This window comes from Cryptomeria japonica, chromosome 5 (assembly GCF_030272615.1).
Source record: "Cryptomeria japonica chromosome 5, Sugi_1.0, whole genome shotgun sequence".
Taxonomy (NCBI): Eukaryota; Viridiplantae; Streptophyta; class Pinopsida; order Cupressales; family Cupressaceae; genus Cryptomeria; species Cryptomeria japonica.
In genome coordinates, this window is record NC_081409.1 from 519,393,371 (window position 1) to 519,419,339 (window position 25,969).

General features: G+C 35.8%; 1 protein-coding gene across 9 annotated transcripts in view; it reads left to right on the forward strand.

The window, feature by feature from the left end:
* The window catches only part of LOC131067769 (uncharacterized), a 290,039-nt gene that overhangs the window by 143,006 nt on the left and 121,064 nt on the right, over positions 1–25,969 (forward strand). For 6 of the 9 annotated variants that reach the window (XM_058002912.1, XM_058002914.1, XM_058002913.1 and 3 more), the window contains 3 exons: positions 8,247–8,417; positions 11,151–11,198; positions 11,297–11,425. In XM_058002912.1, coding sequence (XP_057858895.1) covers positions 8,247–8,417; positions 11,151–11,198; positions 11,297–11,425 — 348 coding nt within the window. The remainder of the gene's footprint in view (positions 1–8,246; positions 8,418–11,150; positions 11,199–11,296; positions 11,426–25,969) is intronic. The other 3 variants (XM_058002916.1, XM_058002917.1, XM_058002919.1) reach the window with 3 other exon arrangements.

Consider the following 25,969-nt stretch of genomic DNA (forward strand, 5'->3'; position numbering starts at 1 on the left):
GTGTAAAGGTGATCCTTGGAGGAGAAGAGAGCTTTGTTCAAAAAGACATCTACCCCCAAGAGGTGTTATAACATCTTCTAGAACAAGAAAAGGAAAGAACAAGAATGCAATCCTTCCTCCTATTTCTAGGTGAAAGGGATTCTTGATGAGGGATGACTCACTTTTAGCCCCCAGAGGGATGGGTGAATTTATCATTGATGTACATTACCAAGTGTGAGAGAGGTTGTAATCAAGGATTTACACCTCTTGTATAAGTGAGAATCCTTAAGCCAACAACCAACAATTTCACACAAGGAATGACATCAAGTAATAGAATTCACACCATCCACTTAATAGGAAAAAGTGGATCCCTAGAGAAAGAGAGAGAGAAGGATCATTGCCCCCAGAGAAAGGGATAATGAGAAGAGCTTACACAATCTACTAGAGAGAGATTAAACATAATCAAATGTGCAATGAACTTACATGAACACATGCAAGAAAAGACATTAGTAAATGTAAAATACATGTCTCAAGAAGTGGTAATCTTCGAAAAGAAGAGAGAAAAAGCATCATATATTCCCCAAGGGGGATTAATCATAAAAGCATACCATTGTAAGAAATGATAATCACATCTGAAAAATACAGCCCCTAAAGGAAATAATGATAAATGAGAAAGAAAGAAAGGGAAAGGAGTGAAAATCCTTGCCCTCCAGGTGAGGAGAACAAGGAGAAACATTACACATTTCCTGATGGTGATTAGTTTCAAGTGATATGCCGTCCTAGTGGAACAATTCCTTTCAAGGAAGGGATACATACCTCTCAAGAGATCATTCCTTGCTAAGGGGCATATCATACTTGCGAATAATCGAAACCATAGAAGAGGTAAGATTTCTAAGAAAATGAAGGAAAGAGAAGAAGTGCAGTAGTCATTAAAGATGCCCCTCTCAAAGCAAAGAGGAAAACCAAAGAACAATTATATGCTCACATAAGAATAACCCTATGCAAGAAAATAGATCTAATAATGAATAATACACAAAGATAGAGATAAATATATAGAAAGAGGAAGAAAAATGGACTTCATGTTGCTGCCCCAAAGTATGTTAAAGTGAAACAATACCACCACTAATGATAAAGAGCTCTCATTAAATGGGCTAATTATGCCATAGGGTGAAGACCAACATGAAGGGAAAATAAGTGCTAAGGCACAATGTTTTTACCCAGAAATACAACTAGATCTTCTGTGAGACAAATGTGTGCAAGATCATATTGTAGTTGTTTAATTTCTTAAAACAAATTTCTTAAATGCATAACATTTTCCAATAGAATGTGAATATAAATCATGAAAAATGCAATATTCACTACCTTTCACTTGCTTAAGATTTTTGTTTTTATTTTGAGGAGGAAAGGAAATGTTCTTGTCATATTTCAATCTCCAATAAATTCTTGCAGCTAATCTGTCAGGATGGTAAATATCATCTTCCCATGAAGAAGAGGATTTGTTAGAAGAGGGAGTTTCATTATCCACAATTCTAATTTTGCCACTATCTATGCCATCTTGAATAGATTTTTGAAAATCAGGGCAATCATCAGCATTATGGTCATGGGTTTGATGAAATGAACAAAAAGGGCGCTTTGAAAAAGAAGCATTCTTGCGGGCTCTCTTGATTTGTTGTTTTTGAAGGTAATCTTTAAAGTTTTGAAGTCTAAGGAATTCGTCCATAGAAAGAGGGGTACCACTTCCTAGGCCTCGTCTAGTAGTTTGTGTAGGAGGATTTATAGGGACACGAATTCCATGCTCAAATTTCCCAATTCCTTGTCCTTTAAAACCTTGTTTTGTAATTATACGAAAGCTATGACTATAAGAATGTTGCAATTGACTAGATGGAGGAACAAGATCATGAATTTATTTGAAATTGGATGTGTAAGGAGGCAAAAAAGGATTTGTAGATGGAGTATCATGTGAAATGACATTCACTTTGCCTTTATCAAGCTTATCCTTGTTGGAAGATTGGGGAAGAACATCTTCATCATCTAAAAGCTCATTTTTAGTGATTTCTATGTGAGGTGAAAGGTCACGAATAAAATGTATGACATCATCCTCCCTACATAGGTTTTGATGTTAAAGATAGGTCGTAGGAGAATAAGGAGGATCTAAAGATGTAAGAATGTTGATGTTTTCATAATGCCCCCCTTGCTCAAGGGTGTGTGTAGAAGAAGAAGATGGATCCATATTACTTTCCAATGCTTGTTCTTTTGTAGAAAGATCATTGGGTAAAGCATTAGATCTCATTTCTTTCACACAAGATACCCTAGGAGAGGTACAAGGGTTAGGATCTTTAGGCTTAGGATCTATAAAAGCTTTAAGGTGATTAACATAGGAAATGCATTTTGTTAACAACATCACCATAATGCAACATAAATGATACATGAAAGGTTTGAGATCAAATTGAAAATAAAATAATTTGGAAATCCTAACAACACCATATGACCAAGTGCTATGAAGAAAGAGAAGTAACAGGAAATGAAAGAAACTCTTATCTGACACATGATAAATATATGCAAAAATTAATGTAATCACATGTGAAAGAGCAAGTAAATCCAATTTATTAATTGCCATTAAAAGTCTCTTAAGTGAATCTGAATTTGCTGGAAAAATAAATCTAAAATTAGGACCTTTTTATGAAAATTAATTTTAAGATTTGAATTTGTGTTTGACCTTAAAGAGTGTTTAAATTGATAAGGTCGACAAAGAGGAATTACAAACCCCAAAGACAAGAAATGCATAGGAGATCGGGCAGACCGAACATAGGGCCACCCTAAGGGGTGAGGACAGGAACACCACGCCCCTGTCCTAGGAGGACAGGGGCCTCACGTCACTATCCTGCCCTATTTTGGGGCTCGGACAGGGTCTAAAGAAGAAACAAGACGTGAAGGAGAAAGAGTGAAGGGTTGAAAATGCAGAAATAGGTCTTGGTAAGAGAAGGAGATGTCGTCGCCAAGGTGAGGACCCAAAATGTAATTAAAATTGCATGGGTCGCAATTTTATGACACTACAAATTTATAGAAGACGAATTTAATTTTAAATAATACATTATACTAGACAAATTCATCATAAAATATGAACATTGTTCTTATGTAACCTTTGCTATATCACATCACTTATGTTTGCTAATAAAATTTTATATGAATGAATTAAAAAAATAGTTTGATAATAAAGTAGTAAAAATTTAGTTTAATAATAAAGTAGTATAGTATTTATTTTTATTTTTTTTTACAATAGAATAACTTAAAATAATTCTTAAATAAAATTAAAATTATAAAATATTTTTCGAGTAAATAAAAAGTTAAAGAATTTTTAAATAGTTTTAAAAAAAAAAAAATACTTGTTGATTGTGTTTTGATTTTTATATATGATCATGGGATGAAATTTTGTGTTTTATTATACATGTCTCTCAATGTAATCATTGCAAATCTTTTGACATATATATAAAGATTAAAAAAATTAAACATAAAATCCATAATTAAATATAAATAAATATTGCTTAAAAATTATTGAACAAATAATATAATAGTAGTTAGTACAATTATGTGTTGATGTCAATATTTTATATGCTTACAATATCTCTATGCTATGTAAATGCTTTTAAATATTTAAAAAAAGTAATTTTTGATTGTTTTTCTTCACTTTTTTATGGTTTTTTGTAAATCTATTTTTTTCCCAATTTTTTCAAAAAATCTTATACTTTTGGTTTCCCAATTAATTTCCCAAACGATTAATGCTGCTATGATTTGGATAACAATCGTATCAGCCCTAGGAGTCACTTGGACCTTAGATAACTTGGATTAAAACTATTGTTTATGCATCAACAATATCATTACATTTCAAACAAATGATAGATATAACTTCTAATTTGTAATTCCCCCGTCATAAACGTGATCAAATGGTGGAGTCCCTTAGCCTATTTTGTTTCTCGTAGGGTGATTGCTATATAGTAAGAGAATGATTAATTAATTAAATTAAGCTGTCCAAATCAACTCATTTTACGAGCATCCTATATTTAATTAATTATTTTATTAAGGTTGGATAGTTTATTGAAAAATTGATTTTTTGGGAACACAACTTTTAAGTTAAATTAAAAGAAATATTAAAATTCACTTTGAGAGGGAAATGAAATATAATATTTCAAATATTTGTTATAATAAAGAGAGTTGGAGAAGAGAATTTCATTATTGGCATTTTCTTTTCAAAACTCCAACTTGAGATTGAGCAACTATTCATCTTTTTTGCTCTAGGATGTAAAACCTATGGCAAAGAATGGTTTCAAGCAAAGTTGAACTACTTGGACTCAGGAAAATCTCGCCAAGCAAAAAAAAATATGACTCGGCAAAAACTTGGCAAAAAACTGAACAACTTTAAAAACTGCTTAAATTTCATTAGAAATACTTTTTTTTTGCAAAATTCAATGAGAAGATGCATCCAATGAGTCCATAAATGAGTACGTAAAACAAACGAGCTGAGCCTTGTAATATTTAATTGATTTGAATGCAAACTGGGTACAAAACGGCATCCTTTTGTCACTTATTGTAATTAGAGGTTTGTAAACAAGCTTTCCTTCTAGAAAGGAGTAAATTTTAACCAAAATCAACCTTATTTTAAAATAACTGTATTTCAAAAAGGTAGTTACTAGGTAGTTGGGGTAGTTACTAGGTAGTTGAGGTAGTTACTGAAAGGAGGCCTATCAATACAGGCTATTGCATGATTGAGTGGGACTCTCATAGAGGCGAAACTCTGGAGAATTTTTAGAGACTTTTTAAGGAGTTTTGTTTTGACACTGTGTACAAAATGGGTTTTGGAATTGTATATTTTGGAAAAGATAATAAAGGATGCATTTTGTTCCTATGTCCTAAGTGCATTTTAGAGTTATTTTAATTTGCTATTTTTTTGTATGTTCAATTGGTAACCCTCTATGTAGTTGTGTAAACCATTGGTAAACTATGCAATTGATGTAATGAAACCCACTGATTTCTTGGTAACGTGATGTGAATGTGCTAGTAATAGTATACCCTATCTCTTCATATGTGGAGCTTTCTTGTCCTTCTTTCGTCATCATTGCACATCTAAAACATATTTTGTGGTAAAACCTCTTCGTAATCCGTCATTAATAGTGGAATGTTAGGTGGTATTTGTATGTCTGCCATTGGGATTTCTGTTATTCATTTTCCTTTAGTTTTGTTTTTTTCTGCTTTTTGTACTTTCTAGATAAAAGTACACAAAAACCTGGAAAAAACCGCCAGTATACGAGGGAGCTGCCACTCTCAAATGCAGAGGAAGATTGTGGTTTCACAGCAATCTCTCCAACTATTGGGACATTTGTCACTGCTTGTTGGGTGAGTCACTTTGAAAATATGCAGTGACAAACTGTTTACCAACATTGTGCAAACAACGTAAACACATATACAAGATGGCTCTTGAGGTTGCAAATTTGCAATAGATGTTTTTAGACGAACTGGGTCCAATTAAACAAAGTCTGAAACTATACTTCAAGCTGTTCAGAATAATGCTGCACCCGCAAATCACAATAGAACAGATGGAACACTCCCACTAGATCTTTGGCATAGCCAAAATATCTGCTGCAGAACTGATTTGATTATGGAAACTAAAAATAATCCAAAAACTGCTGCAACAGTAATGTTAGTGTCTAGTATGGAGTGGCGAGGAAGAACTTGTTGACGACTTCAGAAAACTGTGATGTACACTACCAAAAACTGCCTCAAAACAGTCTCAAACTGCTGTAATATTACAATGAATAAAGCTTCTTGCAAGTGCATTCTGAAGTCTTCATTAAACAATGATAAGTCTGTAGAGACTGTCTTATAAGATTATTTACTGCTGTGCCAATCTTCTGCATATTAAGGACTCCACACAAAAGCAGCAGTAATCTCTCAAACATGTAATCAGAACCCTTAAGGAAGGGCAGCACCAATTATCAAAAGCCTGCAATCTGGTATGAAAAGGATTGATAAAGATATGCCATTAAGAATTATGTCCCCAATCTGCCTAAGAATGCTATGCCTATTATAGGAAGCGTTGCATGAAAGTGTGTCTTGGATATAATATCAAAACCCTACCAAAATCTTTCAGAATTGAAAGAAATCACTCAAAGAAATGCCAGCATTCTCCTAGAAGAGTTATGCCATCATCAATAGATCTAGAATCTTCAACAAGGAGGGAACATGGCTATTTCAAATGAAATTGCAAGGTTTTGGAACCCTTTTTTGAAGTGCTAAGGTTTGGGAGAAACCCTAGAAAGAAATGCCTTGCTTCATTGATGATGAATCTTCAAATAAATCTCCAAATCTTTATTTGCCTGCAAATTACAAAAGATTTCCTCTTTTGGCAGTTGGAAATACTATCTTGTTATTGAGCACCAAACTCCACAAATTGATATGCAAACACTATAGAATCAAATGGCACAAACTTACAGCACAACAGTGAACTTTGAATAAATCCACTTGATCAGCTAGGTGGATTTTCGTCCATGAAACAGATGGCCAAAATGCTTTTTGTCATTTGGGTGAAGTATAAGCCTTCTTTCCTCCGGATCATCTTTTATAAGCACGTTTGGAATAATAAAATATTATTATTTGTGTCCTCTTATTTTTCGCTCTAAAAAATGACTTTAAAACCAGTGTTCCATGGGCGTTGGGGACGGGGGGATGCGGGGACGCGTTTCCGGGACAGGGGGACCAAGGGCCTAAGTTTGGGGACGGCGGCGGGGGGGTGGTGCTGATATAGTTATACATATACATATAGTACTTGAAAAACTAGTTTTGAAAAGATGTATGAGTCTATGACAGTATTACAGTATAAGAATTACATTTCAAATGAGACTATAGGAAATTTGAAATACTAAATCTAAATACCAAGATTTCTTCAAAGCTAATTGTGTTGTTATATGGAGATTGGAGCCTAATCAGACTCGGAGGTTAAATTTTCCCTACTTCTATCGGCGCAGTTTCCCCCTATATTTTTCAATGGGGGTTTGGGGGCAGCACCCCCAAGTTGGGGTCAAGGGGCATCGCCAATTAGGGTTACCCCTTAACCCCCCCCCAAAAGTCACATGTTTTTTAAAAACTCCTTTTTTTGGTTAGCTTTGACGTGGGAACGCGAGAGACGCCTGGGCGTCTCCCCGTCCCTCGAGAGACGTCTGGGCATCTCTTGAGAGACAGGGAGATGCCCAGACGTCTCCTAGGAGACGTCTCCACGTCTCCCTGGGAGACGTGGGGACATGGAGACGTCTCCGCGTCTCGGCGGCGCTTGGGTGGCGGTGGCGGGACGACGGGGGACGTCGCGTCCCCATCCCCCCGTCCTTGAGACGTTTCTGATGGGGGGATGCGCCCAAAAAGGGGGGGGGGACGCGTCCCCGTGGAACACTGTTTAGGAGACGTGGAGACGTCTCCGCGTCCCGGTGGCGCTTGGGTGGCGGTGGCGGGACGGTGGGGGACGTCGCATCCTCGTCCCCCCGTCCTCGAGACGTTTCTGACGGGGGGACGCGCCCAAAAGGGGGGGGACGCGTCCCCGTGGAACACTGTTTAAAACTCCTTTGAAATAATTAACATAAGTTGTCTTTTAATTTTTACTTTTTCAACAACTTGACATTTAACTCTTTAATTATTTAATTATTTTTCACACATTCAGCCAAAGTTATGGAAAATATTAAATTGGACCAGATATGAATTCTTAACCATGCCATAATATTCTTAAGCTCTCAAGATATCGAACTTTATTAAAATTGGTGCTTTTTGAAAGTAGTAAACCTCTCCAAGAAGTGTGGAGAGCTCCCAAATTGCGGAAACTATCTTCGGAAAGTACCATTGGAGTCATCTTGATATCATGAACTCATTGCCATGGTCAATATTCCTTTTTGATAAAGTTGACTCTTTCCAAAATTGTTGGAACTTTCCAAGAATGTTTAAATGGACTGCAAAAGGGACATTACATTCTTTTTGTAGAAGCGAGCATGCAGGTTTTATTAGCACAAATTTGTTTTGGATGCACCCATGGTTTTATTTACATGTGTGTATGTATAAATACATGTTTGTCAATACATGTGTGTGTGCATGTGTGGTTGGAGGATGAGAATGCAAATGTATGTGTCAGTTGGCATTTACTTTCATAATTATTATTCTGGTGGATATTTTATAAACAGATATATGCATATTGCAAAAGCTGATCTAATTATTGATTATCCACTTTCATTTTGCAGGTGTTTGTGAACTCCGAAATGTATTCTCGTATTACAGTTGCTGTTCTTTTTCACAGGCTTGCTGCCTATGTAGAAGGTGCTCAGTTATCAGTAGACAAGAAAATACAAAAGGAGGCCATGCATGTATCAAATGCTGGAAAAATGTTTCTTTTGGAGCTTTTAGATTCCGCGGTAACTGTACTCAATTGATAGATATTTATAAACTTGACATGTAGTGAAATTCAAGTGTACATAAACTTTCATAAGTGCAATGTTAAGTTTATCGGGAGTTTGTAGCAAAAATGATAAATGGCTATCTGAAGATGTGCAGGCTAGGGCAACATTTAAAGATGATAAGTAATGGAGGCAAGCTGTCCTAAAGACTATCATCAGAATCAAAATCTATTTTGATCGATTGTCACAAGCGATCGCTCATTTTTGAAGTCACTTTATTATATTAAATAATATAAAGTTAAATATTTAATTTAACTTTATTATTTAAACGTTATTTAATATAATGTCCATAATACTCGTTGCAGTAATGCTATCAACTTCTGCAATAATTGACTATCCAAAAATAACAGTACTGGCATCTGTCCTAACCGATGACATATCTGACACTTACTATAAATAGTAAGTATGAACAAGATTGTCCAAAATCCTTCCGAAAAGTGTCAGACAACTCCAATAACTGCTCTAAGCTCATTGGCAACAATGCAACCCCTCTCTGAACTGACTGACCAACCTAGAACGGATAGTGCCATGCAATCCCTTACTATAAATAGCAACTATCAATGGGACCTGCCGAAACTGTGAACTGAGCTCATCGGCAAATTAGGAACAATCTCTGTGAACTAGAAACCTACTAGAAATCCTAGAAACATGCCAACTCTATTAGGAATGGAAGGCATAAAAATGAGGACATTACACTAAGCAATATTATAATTGTGTTTTTGAAATCAAACCCTATCTGAAATATTTGGAGGTATGGGAATCACTTTTTGACTGCAACTGACTTTTTGTGGTTGACAATCTGAAGTAAAAGATTTCTAGATTTAGGGTTTGCTACTTCTGCACAAAATTGTATATTTTGCCTGCTTTGTATGCAACCAGACTTCATAGTTTAGAAGTATTAGCGAGCTTTTTTTTCCTCATCTAAAATATTGTAAATGTTTATAAATAAGTGTCATTTATACTTAGATTTGGATGGAATATGGCATACCTATTTTGGTAATAAAATTACTTTTTAGAAGTCTTGTGAGAGATCTCATGTATGTGTGCTTGGGTAAATATAAGTGCTTTGTTGAAATTACAAGCTTTGTATTTTAGGTCTCCGTAAAATCAGTAGTTGTAGTTTTGTAGACAATCCATTGTTTCTTTTTATTAAATTGCGTCTTATGCCCTTCCTAATGAGCTTTTGGTTGATTTAAGATCAAAGGTGAGCTCATGAACTTTTTCCTTCATTTTCTTAGACACAATTAAGGCATCATCTGTAGATTTGACGACACATGTTTGTCTTTAATCAAATGCAGATATTGTGTTTTCATTGTTTCCATTGCATTCTTAACAATTTGTAAATCTATAATAGTAATAATTTTCTTACTTCTGGCAACATTTACTCCATCTGGGTGCTCAGTCTATTCCCTCCTTAAATTTTGTGTAATCCTTCAATGAGGCTTTTTGTGGTATCCAACTTGTTAGGACTTGCACTTCCTTTTCTCTTGTTACCACCAATTGTTTCTTCCAGTCATCCTCATAAAATACAGAGTGATGCAACATACTGAACTTCTATTAGAATCAGTGCAACAATCAGCATTCTCTTATAAGACATTCTGAGAGTCATTCTGAGAGTCACTCTGAAAGGTTTCACGTAGCTCCCTCTTGTTTTCTGAATGAACTTCAAATAGTTGATTTAAGCATTCTTTATTAGTTGCTGGTCTGAAATTTTCAGCAAGCTTAATACCATCAATAGAAACTCCTAAATAATTTTTGTCATGTGCATATATTTGAACAAAATCATTTTGGATCTCCACCACACATGATTCTTGAGTTAAGACATTTTCTTCTTCATGGGAGTGTTCTGAGTGTTCTTTCTCAAATTCGGGTTCTTTAACAACTTAAGAAGTTTTTAATGCTATCTTTTCTTCTTCCTTATACTCCACTGTGACAACTTCTTCCTTGTTCTTATCACCATTGTGTTGGAATAGACATTTGATATAAGTAAAAAATTCTTCCTCTATAGCTTGTGGCTTAGGAGTATCCATGACCTTCTTTACTAGGTCTCCATTGCATTTCACCGCTTCTTTGCTTCAAAAATTTGCGACTTGGATCCCAAGATTCTTTGCATGAGAAGCAAAGTTTTTGTCTTCTATGTTCACTTTTGCTATAGTCTCTCTCCTTTCTTGCAACGTAACTCTTTATCTGTTGATTACATAGAGTAAATTCTTCAGCTGTCATTTCTACTGTTGATTACATAGAGTGAATTCTTCAGCTGTCATTTCTACTAATAAATATGGCTACAACTTATTCTCACACTGTTTGACAACAATTTTAGCTAGAGCATGAGCAACTGGTGAAAATTTCTGCTCATCCTTTCTCATATTAGCCAAAAACATTTACATGAGTGGCTGAGGAATATCATCATGTTGAATTAAAGTTATTGTATTTCTTCTCCTACCTGGTATTCTTCCCATTTTTTCTCTAATGGCTACAACTCCTATTGATTGCATTGGTTATTTGCATGCAAATAAAAGTATATCAATTTGGCAAAGTTCAAAGGGGTGCAGTTGTACTTTGTATGTTGTATGAATGGTTGTTTGTGCAAATCATACATCATTTTGTAATGGTTAAGATTTTTTGGACTTGTTCATCATCTACTATTCTCACTGTTAGCATTATCCATTAAAATTTTTGTTTGTGGTGTAGCTTAATGATCTAGATCTTGCCAAGGAGCTGTACAAAAAGTGGAGTGCTGTAAGCATTTATTACCTTAGCTAATTCTCTTTCAAAAGTCTAATTAATTGTAATAATGTGATTTGTTGTGGTTGGAAAATCTTATGCTATAGAACTAGCTTTGCAAAATGCTCTTTCAGATTCACAGGCGCAAGACCCGTGCTTGGCAAATGATCTGTATTTTATCGCGGTTTGTGACTGAGGATTCAATGGAGCAAGTAACTTCTATTGTACATCAATGCATTTATGTAAGCATTTTGCAATTTATCATACAATTTTCATCTATAGGTACTGTGCATGTTTATAAAATAGTATGCTTTTCTATCCCCATGTTTAATTGCTTTTGTATGTAGTTGAATACAAGACAATGCTTGATTTCAAGTCATTGGAATTAACTTGAAGCATTGAGACCTATGGAAGATTTGAAGAAAGACATACAGCATTCACTATATTTTGTTATATGATTCTAAAAGAAGTGATAGGACATTGGTTGCCAGTGAGTAATTGAATCACGGTGTATTCATAAAATGAAATCCATTTCATTTGCATGATACAATAATGTTTTATGAATCCGAAATTTGGAAAAGAAAGAGAAGACAATATTACCTGTCATTTAAATTTTTTTTTTTCTATTTATTTATTTGTTCAGTATTGTTATGGATGGAACACTATAAAAATTTGTTTTTGCAGACACATGATAGATAGATATAACTACATAGGTATATAGATAGAATTGTCAAGAATAACTCTGGATATACAATCCATTCTATAAGCAGTCTGGAACATGGAAACTGATCCAACATTTTAAAATGTATTTCAATTTAGTTTTTCTTTTCTCAATAAACTAATGGAAGATTTAGAGCCCATGAAATGCTTGAGAAAGGATACCTTATGTCTTCTTATATTCTATCCTCACCTACTGGGAAATCCCTTTGCTGCAAGCCTTTCCTTATTTTTCTCCATCAAATCACTTCCCTTCAATTTGGTATTATAAACCAGTTAATAACCAATAGCCTTTTTAACTAGTGGAAAATCAGCAAGCACCCAATATTTTAATCGGCATCAGAGCATCATACTTAGCTTTCATGGCTGCGTTTAACTCCAACATTCCTTGTGCTTCCTTAGAAGAAATGATTGGGAATCCAGGGAGACTCAGGTCCCTTGGGGGACATCAGTCTAAGCTGTTTGATTCCAAACATGTTAAATATAGAAGTAATACTGACAATTAGTCGAACTATTAGAGAAAGCTGGACAAGAATTGTCTAGAACTAAAACGTTAAACTATATTTAAGATTGGGTGTCTTCTACATGGTATACTCTATGCCTATGCAATGAATCCATGTCCAGAAGCTAACCACAAAATCTATACTTCTATATTTGTGCATTTTGTTTGTATGTATCGTCCAACTTTCATATATTATACATATAAGTTATTAGTTTGCTCAGAAAACCCTTGAATCTGGGTCTGTTTTGCAGCTTGCTCTTGGTCCAGGTACGTGTTGTGACCATTTCACACATCGCCCCATTGCAAATGGGGACCCTTGCTTTTTTTTGCTTTTTAGGGTTTGTTTTCTAGGTCTTTTAGGGTTTTGTTAGCTAGCCTTTGCATTTTGAGTGTCGCCCAGGTGATCACATGGATAAGCAAGTCCGGCTTGAGTGATGTCCTGATCCTGAATTTTGGCTAAGTCTGGAATGTCCTGATCCTAAATTTGACTAAGTCTGGAAACTGAAAAAACCTCCAAAAACTAGATTTTGCAATATAACTCCTGGAGGTCCGAAACCACTCTCAAACATCCTGAAAGTATATATGGAATATAACTTAAAGTATAAGTCACTTATACTTAAATGTTATATTCCATTAAAATTGTCCTGATAGAGAGTTCGAAAAGTCAAATTTCGCTCCTGACCTTCACTGAGGTTCCAGAGCAAAAAGCGCTCCTGTCCCTCTCCAAGGGTCCAAGGCGAATCGCTCATGTCCCTCACCAAGGGTCCAGAGCGAAAAAGCTTAGTGGAGTCATTCCTGACCTTGTTTGGACAAATTGAGACATCAAAGGCATGAAGGAGGACGTAATCAACCCATTGAAGATAGTTTTGAAAGTTAACAAGGCATAAATGAGCTCATAAAGGCCAGGGCGCTCCTGTCCCTCTCCAAGGGACCAGAGTGATTTTCCCTCAAGACAAGTTTTTGGCAAAAGGAAGGCAAGTTTCGCGTTTGAGGTGGGTGAAGGAAGACGCAATCGATCCGTTGAAGATAATTTTCGAAGCTAGCAAAACACAAGTGAGCTTATAAATGCAAAATCGCTCCTGTCCCTCTCCCAGGGACCAGGGCGAAAATGGTTCTAAGGAGCATTCGTTCCAAAAATTGAATAGATCAAACTCAAGGTTTCAAGTAAAATGCCATTTTGGACGTCCAGGATGAAGTGTTGAACGTGAAAAACAAGAATTGCAAGGCTAAAGTGTAAGGGCGCTCCTGTCCCTCTCCCGGGGACCAGAGCGATCTTGTTGATGTCCATTATCTTGCCATGCCTAGGCGCCAATATCATCTATGACACATTAAATGCCAATCTCGATAAAACCTTGAAATATTTTTGAAATTAAATTGACATTTAATAAGTGCGCAAAACATTTAATAATTAATTTATGCCTTTAAAAAATCGAAATTTTAATTATTGAGGCATTTGAAATTAATTATTATTAAATTAAAATTAAAAGATGAAGCGCTTGAGGTAATATTTTTATTCATTTTATCAAGTCGGCCTCTTCTTTTTTTTTAATTTTATTTTATTTTTTTGCCTTTACTTGCAAGGTCGGCCTCATGGGTAAGTGGAAGGTGAGCGCTCTATATATTGGAGGTGTTGTTTCACAATTCAAATCATTCAATCATCCTTTCAAGTGCGATTTGGAGAAGCAAGGAAGGAGGTGTGAAATCTAGCTTGTGTGGAGCGAATTTCTACCAAGTGTGGAGGCTAAGGAAGGCGAAATTCATCTTGAAGGCTATTGGAGAGGCGTATTTCTTGCTAGATTGGAGGATAATTTCCAGATTTTTGAAGACATTTGAAGGCGAATTTCCAGATCTTGAAGAAGCTAGTGGAAGATGGAGTTCTTTTCCAAGCTAAAGGGGGCGCATTCTGCTAAAGGGAGTCTTGATCTACATTTTGCCTAGCGAATTCTCCTATTTTTGCATCATTTTTTAGAATTAATTCCCAAGTGGAGGTATGGCGTAATCACCTTGGCACCATTTTTTTGAAGATTTAAATTTTGCTTTGAAAATCCTAAATTAGGAAATGACAACTCAAGATTTATCATGAAGTTTCCTAAAATTAGAATCTTGAATCTTCCTTTCTACACGACAAGGACGGCCTTCTTTGGACTAACGTCATCAAGGGCGACTTCTCCAATCTAGTATTCCAAGGCAAGGTACATCAATCATCCTGCACATCAAGGACACAAGAAGTCAAAGCAAAGGGTTCGTTGAAGAAGCAGATAGTTCCAGATGAATTAATTAAAGCTAGCTTCTCAACAACATCAAGTTGAATATTTACCAAGTTACAAGTGTCAGACGAGGTGGCATCCTAGTCATCACTTCTCCAGTCAGTGTGGTCCACCTCAACATGTCCAGATTCAATGTACCTAACCCATGGAAGGTGGCACAAACTCCGATGTACCTACCCCGGCTATCCATTGGTCGATTTTTCCAGAGAGGACATGTGTCCAAGCAATACAATTATTTCATTGGTCAAGCATTAAATGTTATGTAATGGTTGTAACAAACCCTAGTTAGGGTTTTCATTGTAAAATCTTGGCCATCGATCTTGAATTGATCTAAGCCATCGAATTGTATTGAGGGCACTATATAAGCCCTGGCATTTCATTTTGTATAGGCAATTAGCAATAGTTAGAGAGTTGAAAATAGTTAGAATAGTTAGAGAATAGTTGATAGAATAGCAATTAGAGTAGAGTAGAGAGAGAAGGCAAAGATTGTTGCCAAGATGTTGTTGTAAAAGACTTGTAACTTCATTGAAGAAATGGTGAAATTTATGGGTCGATTCGACAATTTGCATGGTCTTTATACTTCTCGTGTTTGATTTCATGTTATTAGATGAGTGGAAGAAATGTGCTTGATTGATGGTGAAATTCGTATATCCATACTACTAGCAGTTTGTTGATTGCAAACTTGCCTTGTGTAGTCAACTGGAATCATTCAGCTTAAGCTTAACTTCAATTGTCGCTTCTTCATTGATATGCATCAACCTGATGGTGTCTATGCCTGCAGTGATGATTTGAACATCATAAAGCTTTCCTTCGAAGATCGCACTAACCTTGTGGAGATGTTCTTGTGATGTCAAAACAAGACTTAGTTAGAATTTCATCAAAGATCATTCATTGTTCTTACATTCTTAGTGTTAGGATTAGATCCTTTCCTCGCCCTCGTCCTTTTTTCCTTTTTTTTTTTCAATCAAAGCTAGTGAAATCCTGTGTTCCAGCAATATTCAAAGCAGATCAGAAGTTCAGTCATCAAATGTAAGTCCCCTTGTGATTCCAACAAATCACATCATACCACAAAGAGCTTATCCACACGTAGAGACCCTACATCAAAGAACCTTGGAGTCATCCTGATTGATCCTTTTTCGCGACATCTTCAGCAATCAGAGGCTTTATTCAAGAGAGGATAAGGTACCTTTAGGTATTTTATTCTGTGTTTGATAGTGTACAAAATACACGTCAACAGAACCCTATGGATATAGGTACTGTCTAACATAATGGATTTGGGTAGGGTTGTGTGGAACAGATTCAAATTCAAGGGGGTTCACTTTGTTGTTGAGCTAGGTGAGTCCGGGGCCTTTAGCAATGCCTGCAAAGAACCAAGGATGAACTTGGCAGAAATTTTAGCTTTTAACTTACTCCTTTCTGACTTTTAGGTTGAATATTCAATCTTAAAGCATGAGCCTTAACCCTAAAATTTCCATCTAAAGACTTTGAAGCACTAAAACAACCTCATTTTACCTTATTTTAAAAGCAAAAGACACAAATCAAATACACTTGGTTATATATTTCACTATGTTCCACAAAGTTTAAGGATGGGATGACCAAAGATTTGAGGATGGTGGGATGGTGGCAGGTGGGAGTTTGGGCACCACACCCCTTGTGGTCATGATATAGTTGGGGGGTTAAGGGGTGTCACCCTCACCACCAAGCCCAATTGAAGGCCTTCAAAACAACATAAACCTTAATGGTTCACACCATTTTGACAATTTTATCATTATATTTTTTTCTCTCACTATTCCTAATGCTCACACTTAATTAATGAAGACCTGGCTATTTCTCTCATTCTTGTTGCTCTCACTTATCCTATCCTAGTGCTCTCACTCTTGCAGCTTCTTGTTGCAACTTGTAGCATTACTCAATGTTGTTGAAACTTGATAATGATTTGGAGTGAGGTTGGGATCATAATATATTGCATTTTGTGATTTATTAGGGTGTGGGTGGGGTCCATAAACCATTAGGGTTAGAGTTAGTGGCCTAAATATTAAGAATGTCTGACTTTCTTGAAAAAAATCAAAATTATCAGCTATTTGGTGCAAGGGATGGTTGGTAGTTTCTTGTTTGTTTTCAGGACATTAACAAGTCCTTAAGGGTCTCCAAGATGTTCCAACATTTCCTTGAAGTCTCCAAATTATGTGAGTGTCCTATAAACATCCTTTCTCTAAGAGAGATGTACATGGATGTCCCCTATCTACACTTGGTGGTGGTTGCATGGTGGGCGATGTTTATCTCAAGTCTTTATCTCCCAAAGATGTCCTAGAAACAATCTGAATTTAGGGGGATGCGTCCTTGTGGAACATTGATTTTTCATTTGTTTGGAAATATTTCGTTTTTCTAAACTTGTTGGCATTGGGATTACAATGGCAGTCAATTCTAGCTTTGTGGTCAACCTCGCTTCAAAACATAGCCAATTTATCCATTGTGGAAGTATGTTGCATGATACAATAAGATCTAGGCGGTGGCAGATATGTTTGGGTTTGTAGTGGGTGTGATGTAAGATATACAAGTCTATATAGTCAATTGAATGCTCATTTGTGTGGTATTCCTAGAATAGGCATCAAAGCTGCCTAGAAAAGAAAAATGTATCTATGTCAAATCTCTAGTGTTAGAATATTATAGAGAATAGGAGCAAGTAGAAGCAGCAATTGCATATAGAATAGGCCATCCTTTGGCAAGAAAAGGATGTACTCTATATAATGATGCCCGTTATTATATTTGATATTATGGGTAATCTAACTATGTATTAATGGTTTATTGGCTCTTGGGTAGTTTTAAAAGTCAGTTAGTTAGAGTTGGTTAATTGGTGGTACGGTGGTTGTATTCCTTTTAGCAATTGCCATGTCCTTTAAATAGATTATGTATTGTCAAGGAAAGCAGTATGATCTAGTTGGATTGATTGTTATCCTTGTTTGACCATCATTGGTCTACTTCTGTGATAACTTCATGTGCAAATAAAGTATATTGCTACTCCTCTATTTGGTATCCATTATTAATTTTGTTCATTATTCCAAGTATTCATTTTATTAGGGGGTATTTTGAGCAATGAGGTCCCCTCCTTTCCCTTTTATAATTGAAGTTGTTATAGAGAGCCATCCATTTTTGGCCACATATCTACAAGATCACATATGCATAATGGAACAAAGGGACCATTGAGTGTTTCTGAGCTATAATGTGTATTGTGACTGTGTAGAGTTATGTTGGTGGTTGTGCTATTCCTATTTCACCAATTATAGTGATGCATCATAAGATGATTAGAAGTTTCAATAAGAATATAGCTTCAAAATTTGCTTCTTGCGGTGAGAATTGATGAGTTGAACTTTTCTTGCCTTGAGACCTTGCAAGGTGTATTTTGTCTTACTGATAAACTTTCATCAAAAGTTGAGAGCAATCACAAGTAAGAGGCCATAAAGTATGCAAACATTGGACTCCCAATACAACATTGGCACCCTTGAGGGAAAGAGCATTTATACCACTAGTAACCATGTAGTCCCCCATGGTGAGTTTAACATTGTGACATTTACCACCACGAGACCTAGTATTATTGTAGGCCACCACAATCTAGAAAATGATGTAAGAATGATCATAGAAACAAAGCTAATCAGCCAAATTTGGATCGGTGAAATTATGTGTACCACCACCATTCATGAGAAAAGACTTTGATCCTTGGATGCTTGATGTAACAAATGATTTTTTAGTATTTGGGGGAAAAAAAAAACTTGTAAGATCATGAATGGAGATGTGAGCCCTCCCAATGTACTCCTCAAATGTAAGATCCCTAATTATGATTTTGCAATAACTTATAATTGTTTCACTTATATAATTCATGAACATTTCATTAAATAGTTTGATGGAATAGCAAGGTGAACAATATTTTTGAGTTCCGTGACATGCAACAACTGCAATTTTCAATGATGATCATTGACAACTTCACAGATTAGTTATAATCAATAAACAAATTGTAATCATTTAATAAAACGGTTGTGATACAATAAAATAGTCATTGACATTTTATCAAACATTTGGCAATCAACAACTTAATTGTTGATAATATTTGTTATGCAAATACATTACCATGGTAATAAAATTTTACTGACCTTCCACCTTAGAATTCTCTCATATACCTTAGAGATTTGATTAGGAAATTCCCTTTGACCACTATTGAGGCTGTCATTAATGCTTATGTTGACATAGCTGAAGATTTGTATTGTGCTGCCTATAAAATTTCCTCCACTTGTTGGTGTCCACTTAAAAAATATGTATCCACAAAAGGTGTGGTTTCTTCTTGGATGGCTGCTACAAATTTAGTGTACACTGTAGAGTGACGTTGAGAGGTTTATACCCTTAATGAGGGACCCATGATGTTGTTGATGTCACTTTTTCATTGTGATCTACGCTAGATAAACCATGTCACCTAAATATACTATGACCTCTTTAAATGGAGAGACCAAAGTTTGTAAGGCCACTATTTATCACTAAACTGGCCTCCTATTTTCTCATGACTATCAAATATCTAGCAAAAAAATATTTTAATAACCCGCGCCTTCCATTATCAGATCCTTTAATATATATATTGTGTGAATAATGTTCAAACGTCTCACACACAATATATCTTGTGTCTTTATTAATGCAGCTAGGCAAGCTGTGAATAATATTGAAGGGGCAAAATTGAACCTAACAACTCTTTAAGCATCTCCCATGTTCCACATGCTTCTACACCCAACATGACTCCCTAGTAGAGTCAACAAGTATTGGTAGTTAACTTGGTAAGTCTTTAGACTTTTTATTGACCTTGGTGACTCCTAAAGGTTGGATGACATCTTGTAATGGCTCTGAAGCATATTCCAACATTAGAAAATATTGGATGGACCATCCATAGTTCTGTTCTGGGCAGCATAAATCTTCTAACTGCATCATACATAACACACGACCTATGAAATACTCAGCATGATCTCCAAAATGCCTATCACAACCCCCCAAACATTGGTGTGACCTTTGATATTTTTTTACAACCTCCCAACTTCCCTCCATGGCTTGTACAAGCATCACACGACCCCTAAATAATTTGGGTGTTTACTTAATTGTGCATGAAACCTCTAGTTTGAACTTTAAACTCCCATGACCTGGTAAAATTAAAGTCACGTCCTTGTTCACTACCTTAAAGTCATGGCCATACATTTCCAGTGTCATTTTCAAATTGATTTCCAAGTTATTCTTAGGATTTCTTATAGCAATTCACTTTATTCCATAAATGATAGCATATTCAGCAATACAAATTTCACAAGGTGGCATATAGAGTCAATGGACCTCTAGACATTTATGCAACATTGCCACCAGTGAAGATTCCTTCTTTTCTTAACAAATTATTTCTTGCTTGCAAAACTTCTAATAAATTTGATAATTGATTAATCTTGCGACTTTGGAGATTCCTCGATTAAACCCAATCTCTATCCATGATCATTCAACATTGTAGTTGATTCTTGAATGGAACCACTCATGATGAAATGAGGGTTTTTGTCCCCATTGCGAAATCTTTGCAATGCATTATCAATCCTTGGATGGAATTTGTTGTAGGCAAAGGGTTTTTGTCCTCAGCTTCAGCGTTTTAGGTTTTCTTCCATTAGGCAACCATTGGGGTTTTCATGTCATCCATAGAAATTTGGCCACAGGTGCAAATCCGCCCAAAAGAATTTAAATCTTCAAAATGTCCTTCCTCGGCCTCCATTTGCAACCCCAATCAAAGTTTTCGGAATTAATAAAACAATCAAATCACCATTTAAAAAAACTAATAATCCTTTTATCTTCTCAAAATGACTTTATATTATTTTACTTTTATTTTTGGCCCAAGGAACACTTTATAAAATATTCAACTCAAAAGCGTAAATAATTAAATACCAGCTGCCTAAAAGACATCAATTTAGACAACTTAATTTAATTAATTAAGTTATTTTCTCTCTGAACACCTAGACAGAAAATGGGGACATTACATCAAGCTAAATGTCTTCCTTGGATTTTTTGTTAAAAGACCTTCAGTATGTTTGGTACTCTCATAGAATGGATGAGATACAAGTGTAGTTCATGACATGGCCTTTCTCCCACTTTTGATCACAATTAAAAGAAACACTTTTGGCTTTTTCTCAGCTAACTCCTCTTTGGATAGCATATGAATAGTGGTGGGATTAGCTCCTCTATCTATGAAATTCCCCTTGAATGACTGAGAAGAGAATCCTATAAGCTTTTTGCGGGCTGCAAACGCATCTTTGGTGACTTGGTTGATGGCAATAACGTCAGCCATAGTTTGTGAGCTTTTATTTTTACCTCCATAGTATTTCAATTTTTAAGTTAGAAATAAGCAATTGCAAAGAAAGTAACATTGTTCCACGACCGTTGGGGATAGGGAGACGGGGGACACGCGAACAGGCTTTGGGGACAGGGGGACAAAGGGAAAAAGTTTCGGGGGCAGGGGGACTTGGGCCTGAGGGGGGGAAACGCGTTTCCGTGGAACATTGGAAAATAATCCAATAGTTAGTTTGTCCAATTGAGCATCTCCTTAAATTGAGTGATGCAGTTAGTGATAGTTTATGTTTGAACCAAGTAAAAAATCCTACCTTATGGGTCCTCATAGATGCTAGGTCCAAATTGAGTTAAAAGGGCTATGGAAAATTTGCTTCATTATGTTGTGCTAGGCAAAGAGTGCACACGATAAAGAATTTCAAACTGCCACTCACTCTTAAGTAGATCTTGCTGTCATGAGACTCATGACATGGTCCTCACTAGAAACTCAATGAACATCAAGGTAATACTCCATTCCTAATCAAGTGCCATCTCCTCCATAAAAGTTGTGCATGGCAATCTTTGGGAGCTTAGGAGGGGCCTAAAACCTAGCTATGCCATTGGGATGAAACTTGGATTGATTGCTGGCTATTGAATAAGTGTAGCTTTCATTTGTTGAACAGTCACTTGGGTCAAGTGCTCTATGAGTTTAGTGATTTGAGCTTGGGGGGTAGTCATTTCAGTTTAGAGGTAGTCTTTTGGGGCTTAGAAGGGGCCTAAAGGCTTTAAGAAAAGCTATGTTGTTGGAATGAAACTTGGATTGATTGTTGGCTGATGAAATTAATTGTAGCTTTGATTTGTTGAAGAGTCAGTTGGGTCAAGGCTTCTTGAGTTTAGTGGTTTGAGCTTGGAGGGTAGTCATTTGAGTTTGGAGGTCTTGTTTGTTAGTTTCCATCTTGAGATCCATCTTGCATAGCATTACGTTGCTATTGGATGTGATAATGAGGGCTAACCAAAGCTATATATCAAAACAATTAGTGCTAAAAGAGGTGGTTGGAATGTGATTGGTGCCTAGATGATGCAAAAACTACGTAGCTTGACCAAAAAGGGTTTTTAGAGATGTATATCAAAACAATCAACTCAAAGAGCTGATCACAATAGGACAATTGTTTGAGTGGGGTAAATAATGGCTTAGACTTTTTCATTAGTCCTAAAATGCCCTAAGAGTATATTTTTTAGACAAAGCTGTGAAATTCCTTCCGGTTTGGAAGAAATTTGACTTGGAAGTTGTACTAGCAGACTATATAGGAATCAAACATTCCTGTTTTGACTAACAGAAAACCTAAAATTTGAAGGTTATCATTTGTTTTTTAAACAATATTGCTGCTTATCTTACTGATTGACTTAGAACAAAACAACTTAAATTTACCAGTTTTGGTTGATGATGCCCAAAGTTGCCCATAATTAAGGGAAAAGAGGAAATTTCTCGGCTAGGGTGTGTTTGGTTGGTAGGCTCTTTGATAGACTTACCTCATTTTAATAATGAAATAAACCAAAGAAGCAATAGTCGGGAAAAAATCTCGATTAATCGGCAGTTGGCGCTGCTCCCGATTAATTCCGCCAAAAAATTGGAAAATCATTAACCGATTGTTTGCTGATTTTCAACAATTTTTTCCGGTTTTAATCGCAAAAAAAATGAGATTTATCGCGCTGCATGAAATGCAGCGAAAACCCTAAAATATCTGCAAAATTCGATAAATAGCCGTCTTTTTTCAAGGTTACTCACTCAACTCGTGGCTAAGGGTTAAGAGGCAAAGTTGAAGTTGAAGGGAAGCAAATAGAAAGTGTTTTTTGGTTGCGCGATAAAGGGCATTACATGCAACTTCATTTTCTGAGGTATTTACAATAGTATAGCCGTCTAATTTTTGATAAATAGCCTTCTTTTTGCTAAATAATTGTATATATACTATAAGAATTATATAGTAAGAATTGTATATGGTATATAATTCTTACTGTATTTCTTATTACTTATTTCTTATATACTATGTAAGTAGAATTATATACTCTATATATGTATGTATTTCTTATACTATATGTATGTATGTATGTATGGAAATGCCATAATATATTTAAAAAAATAGTTTTTATTGTTTTTTTGCAATTTTTTACGTTTTTTTGTATATCCGATTTTTTCCCGATTTTTTGAGAAAATCTTATACTTTTGTTTTGCCGATTAACTCCCCAAACAATTAATGCTTCCTTAAAATAAACTACTATTTTAGAGCACTACTATGAAAAATTCCACTAACTCATAGGTACACTATCTTTTCTCTAGGTTACAATGAAATTAACTTCTTGGTTGTCATCACTAACCAATTTACTAAAGAATTCAAACAGCCAATGCTTTTTTAACCCTAGAGGGTCTTTCCAAATATTGGAAGGAATATGGAAGCACAATTCTATTTGTAGATGTTATTTGAGGCTAGGGTATTAGAGTCTAAGAACACTTCAGTTCACAAGAGTGTTTATGGGGAATCTAGCTTAGCCATAGACAAAATATTTCTACTATATATTGAAACCCCTTCCATAAGTTTTCTAACATAGACAATTACATCTACCACTTTTTGATTGCTGATATTCCTCAAGGCTGAGGTGAAAATATACAATGAGTAGTTGTAGAAAATTGCTAATCTAATATTGCCTGATCAAAATGTTGTAATATCCCTTGCTGTTATATGACTGAAATGCATAGGGAATATTGACAAACAGTTGTCTATTAACCTTCAACCTGCTGTTCTAGTTTTCAGACTGAATAACCTTGCGTGTTATTAGCATTGGACAGCCTTTGCATAAGTCTGCTTGTTATTGATTCTGATGCAGTTTTTGGTTTTTGCTTGTTTGAACATAGAAATGCAAGTCCTTGAATTTGAAAACTAATTAAACTACATGACAGAGATACATGAATATTGCAAGTACAAATCAACATCTATAGCCAAGTGACATTATGTCAAACAATTGGCATGCAACTAATTAATTGAAGTAACAACATATGGGCTGGATGCTACCTTATTCCTCCTTAATATTGAAAAGAAAATAACTGAGTACAAAACACTTAAGCAATGACCAAGACTTTTGGCTTACAATAGACTATTATTCAGAAATTTCTGAGTTCTAATGGCAGCCCATTAATTCATGCATACATAACTGAAATCTCAATGTAAACAATGCCAAAATGAACCTGGATGAAGCGCCTAGGTGTGAGGATGAAGACGCAAGCAATATCGATACACCTTATGCTTTCCTTTTGCCAAATCGACGCCTTCTCCAAAATCGCCCCTGTTCTGATATGAAGGACAATAATAAATAAATATCAACTTATACACCTCCTTTCAAGCATTGAACCTCATCGATGATCTCTTCCAAAGTGGGCGCTACAATCTAGGAGTGGAATCGATCCACCAAGTGGGGGTTATGAGCAAAATCATGGGGTCTGGTAGGTCTGGTCGAACCTTATATCAGACCTAAAAGTGACTGAAACCTCCTCAAAATTCACTTCCAATATGCTCCTAAGGAATCGTCTATCCCTTCTTAATATGTAGTTGCAAGCATGGATGTCAATTCACCAATGAGCTGAAGTATTCTCCCAAATCGACTACCATGAATGCTGATGCCAAACCACAATAAACTCAGATATGAAGGACTGAAGTATCCTTCAGCCACAATTGCAACCCTTTGGAGGATCTTTCACCACCTCAGTTATGCTATCAATGGGAGTTACCGTTCCCAATGACTGAAAAGATCTGCATAAACCCTTGCCTCCACAAAACTCAATCAACACAAATATCAATTCTTGGCTGCTTAGAAGCTTGACTAGATCTTCTTTATACATTTTCAGTCCATCTCCAGAAGGTTCTAGAAATTTTAATATTATTATTTTACTTTAGTGACTTTTAATTATATTATTTTTATTTAGTCACTTTATTAATTTAATAAAATATAAAGTCATCTCCTTTTAAAGAAAAATAATGAGACAACTTATATAATATTAAATTAAATATTTTTCTCCTTTTTTCTCCGAAATTCATACACAAACAACTCTAGGCCAAAACAGGGACATTAAAATACGCCCTGTGGATGTGGCTAAAATTGTATTGCTACACCTCTATCCGGCCAACGCAGAATAGAATGTTCTTGCTGAGTATCCTATCCTCTCTTGTGTAAGGAATCCCTAATGTTGTTTTAGTTGATCAAAGGGGACAACCTGAAGGTTCCAAATGTCAGTTCCTGACTGCGGGATAACTTAGTGGTTTAATGTGTTTTGTTGGGAGCACAAGGGGCCTTATGTTTACAAGAAGTTGGTCTGCATTTGATTCTCGAACTGGGAAATAGAAGCCAAAGGGAAGGGTTTAGGGACCTAAAATTAACAAGACTGGTGTGCGAGTAGACGGATTCGACATAACCAATCTCTTCTTGGCCAGGATAACTCACAATCTTAAAAGAACGGTGCAATCTTCAAGGGGACTTAGAAGGTTTTCAAATTGCAGGTGCATACCTAAGCACCCAATTCTGGCGCAGCTCAGATGGACACCTGCAATTGAACTAAGAACGATTTTAAAGGCTCAAACTAACCATACAAAGGGATACACAATCAGCATATCCCCAATGGTATGTACCCGAATCCATCAAATACCTGCACGCCAAAAAGATCTATCTAAACCTGTTGAAGGAAACCATGCAAACAAAAGAAAACCAAGTTAACAAACACCATACTTCAATGTTTATATATTGATTTTGGCTGTCATTACAAAGATTTCTATAGTAGTTCTACTCTATTCCGAACAATCTAGCTACTAAAATCTAACCTTCTACAAAAGCTCTAACCCTTTACAATGAGAGGCATCCTACCTTTTATAGATTTTACAAATTGAATCAAGGGTCAGGATTGACTGCATCCAACAGTCTTGATTTGCCTTCTAGAA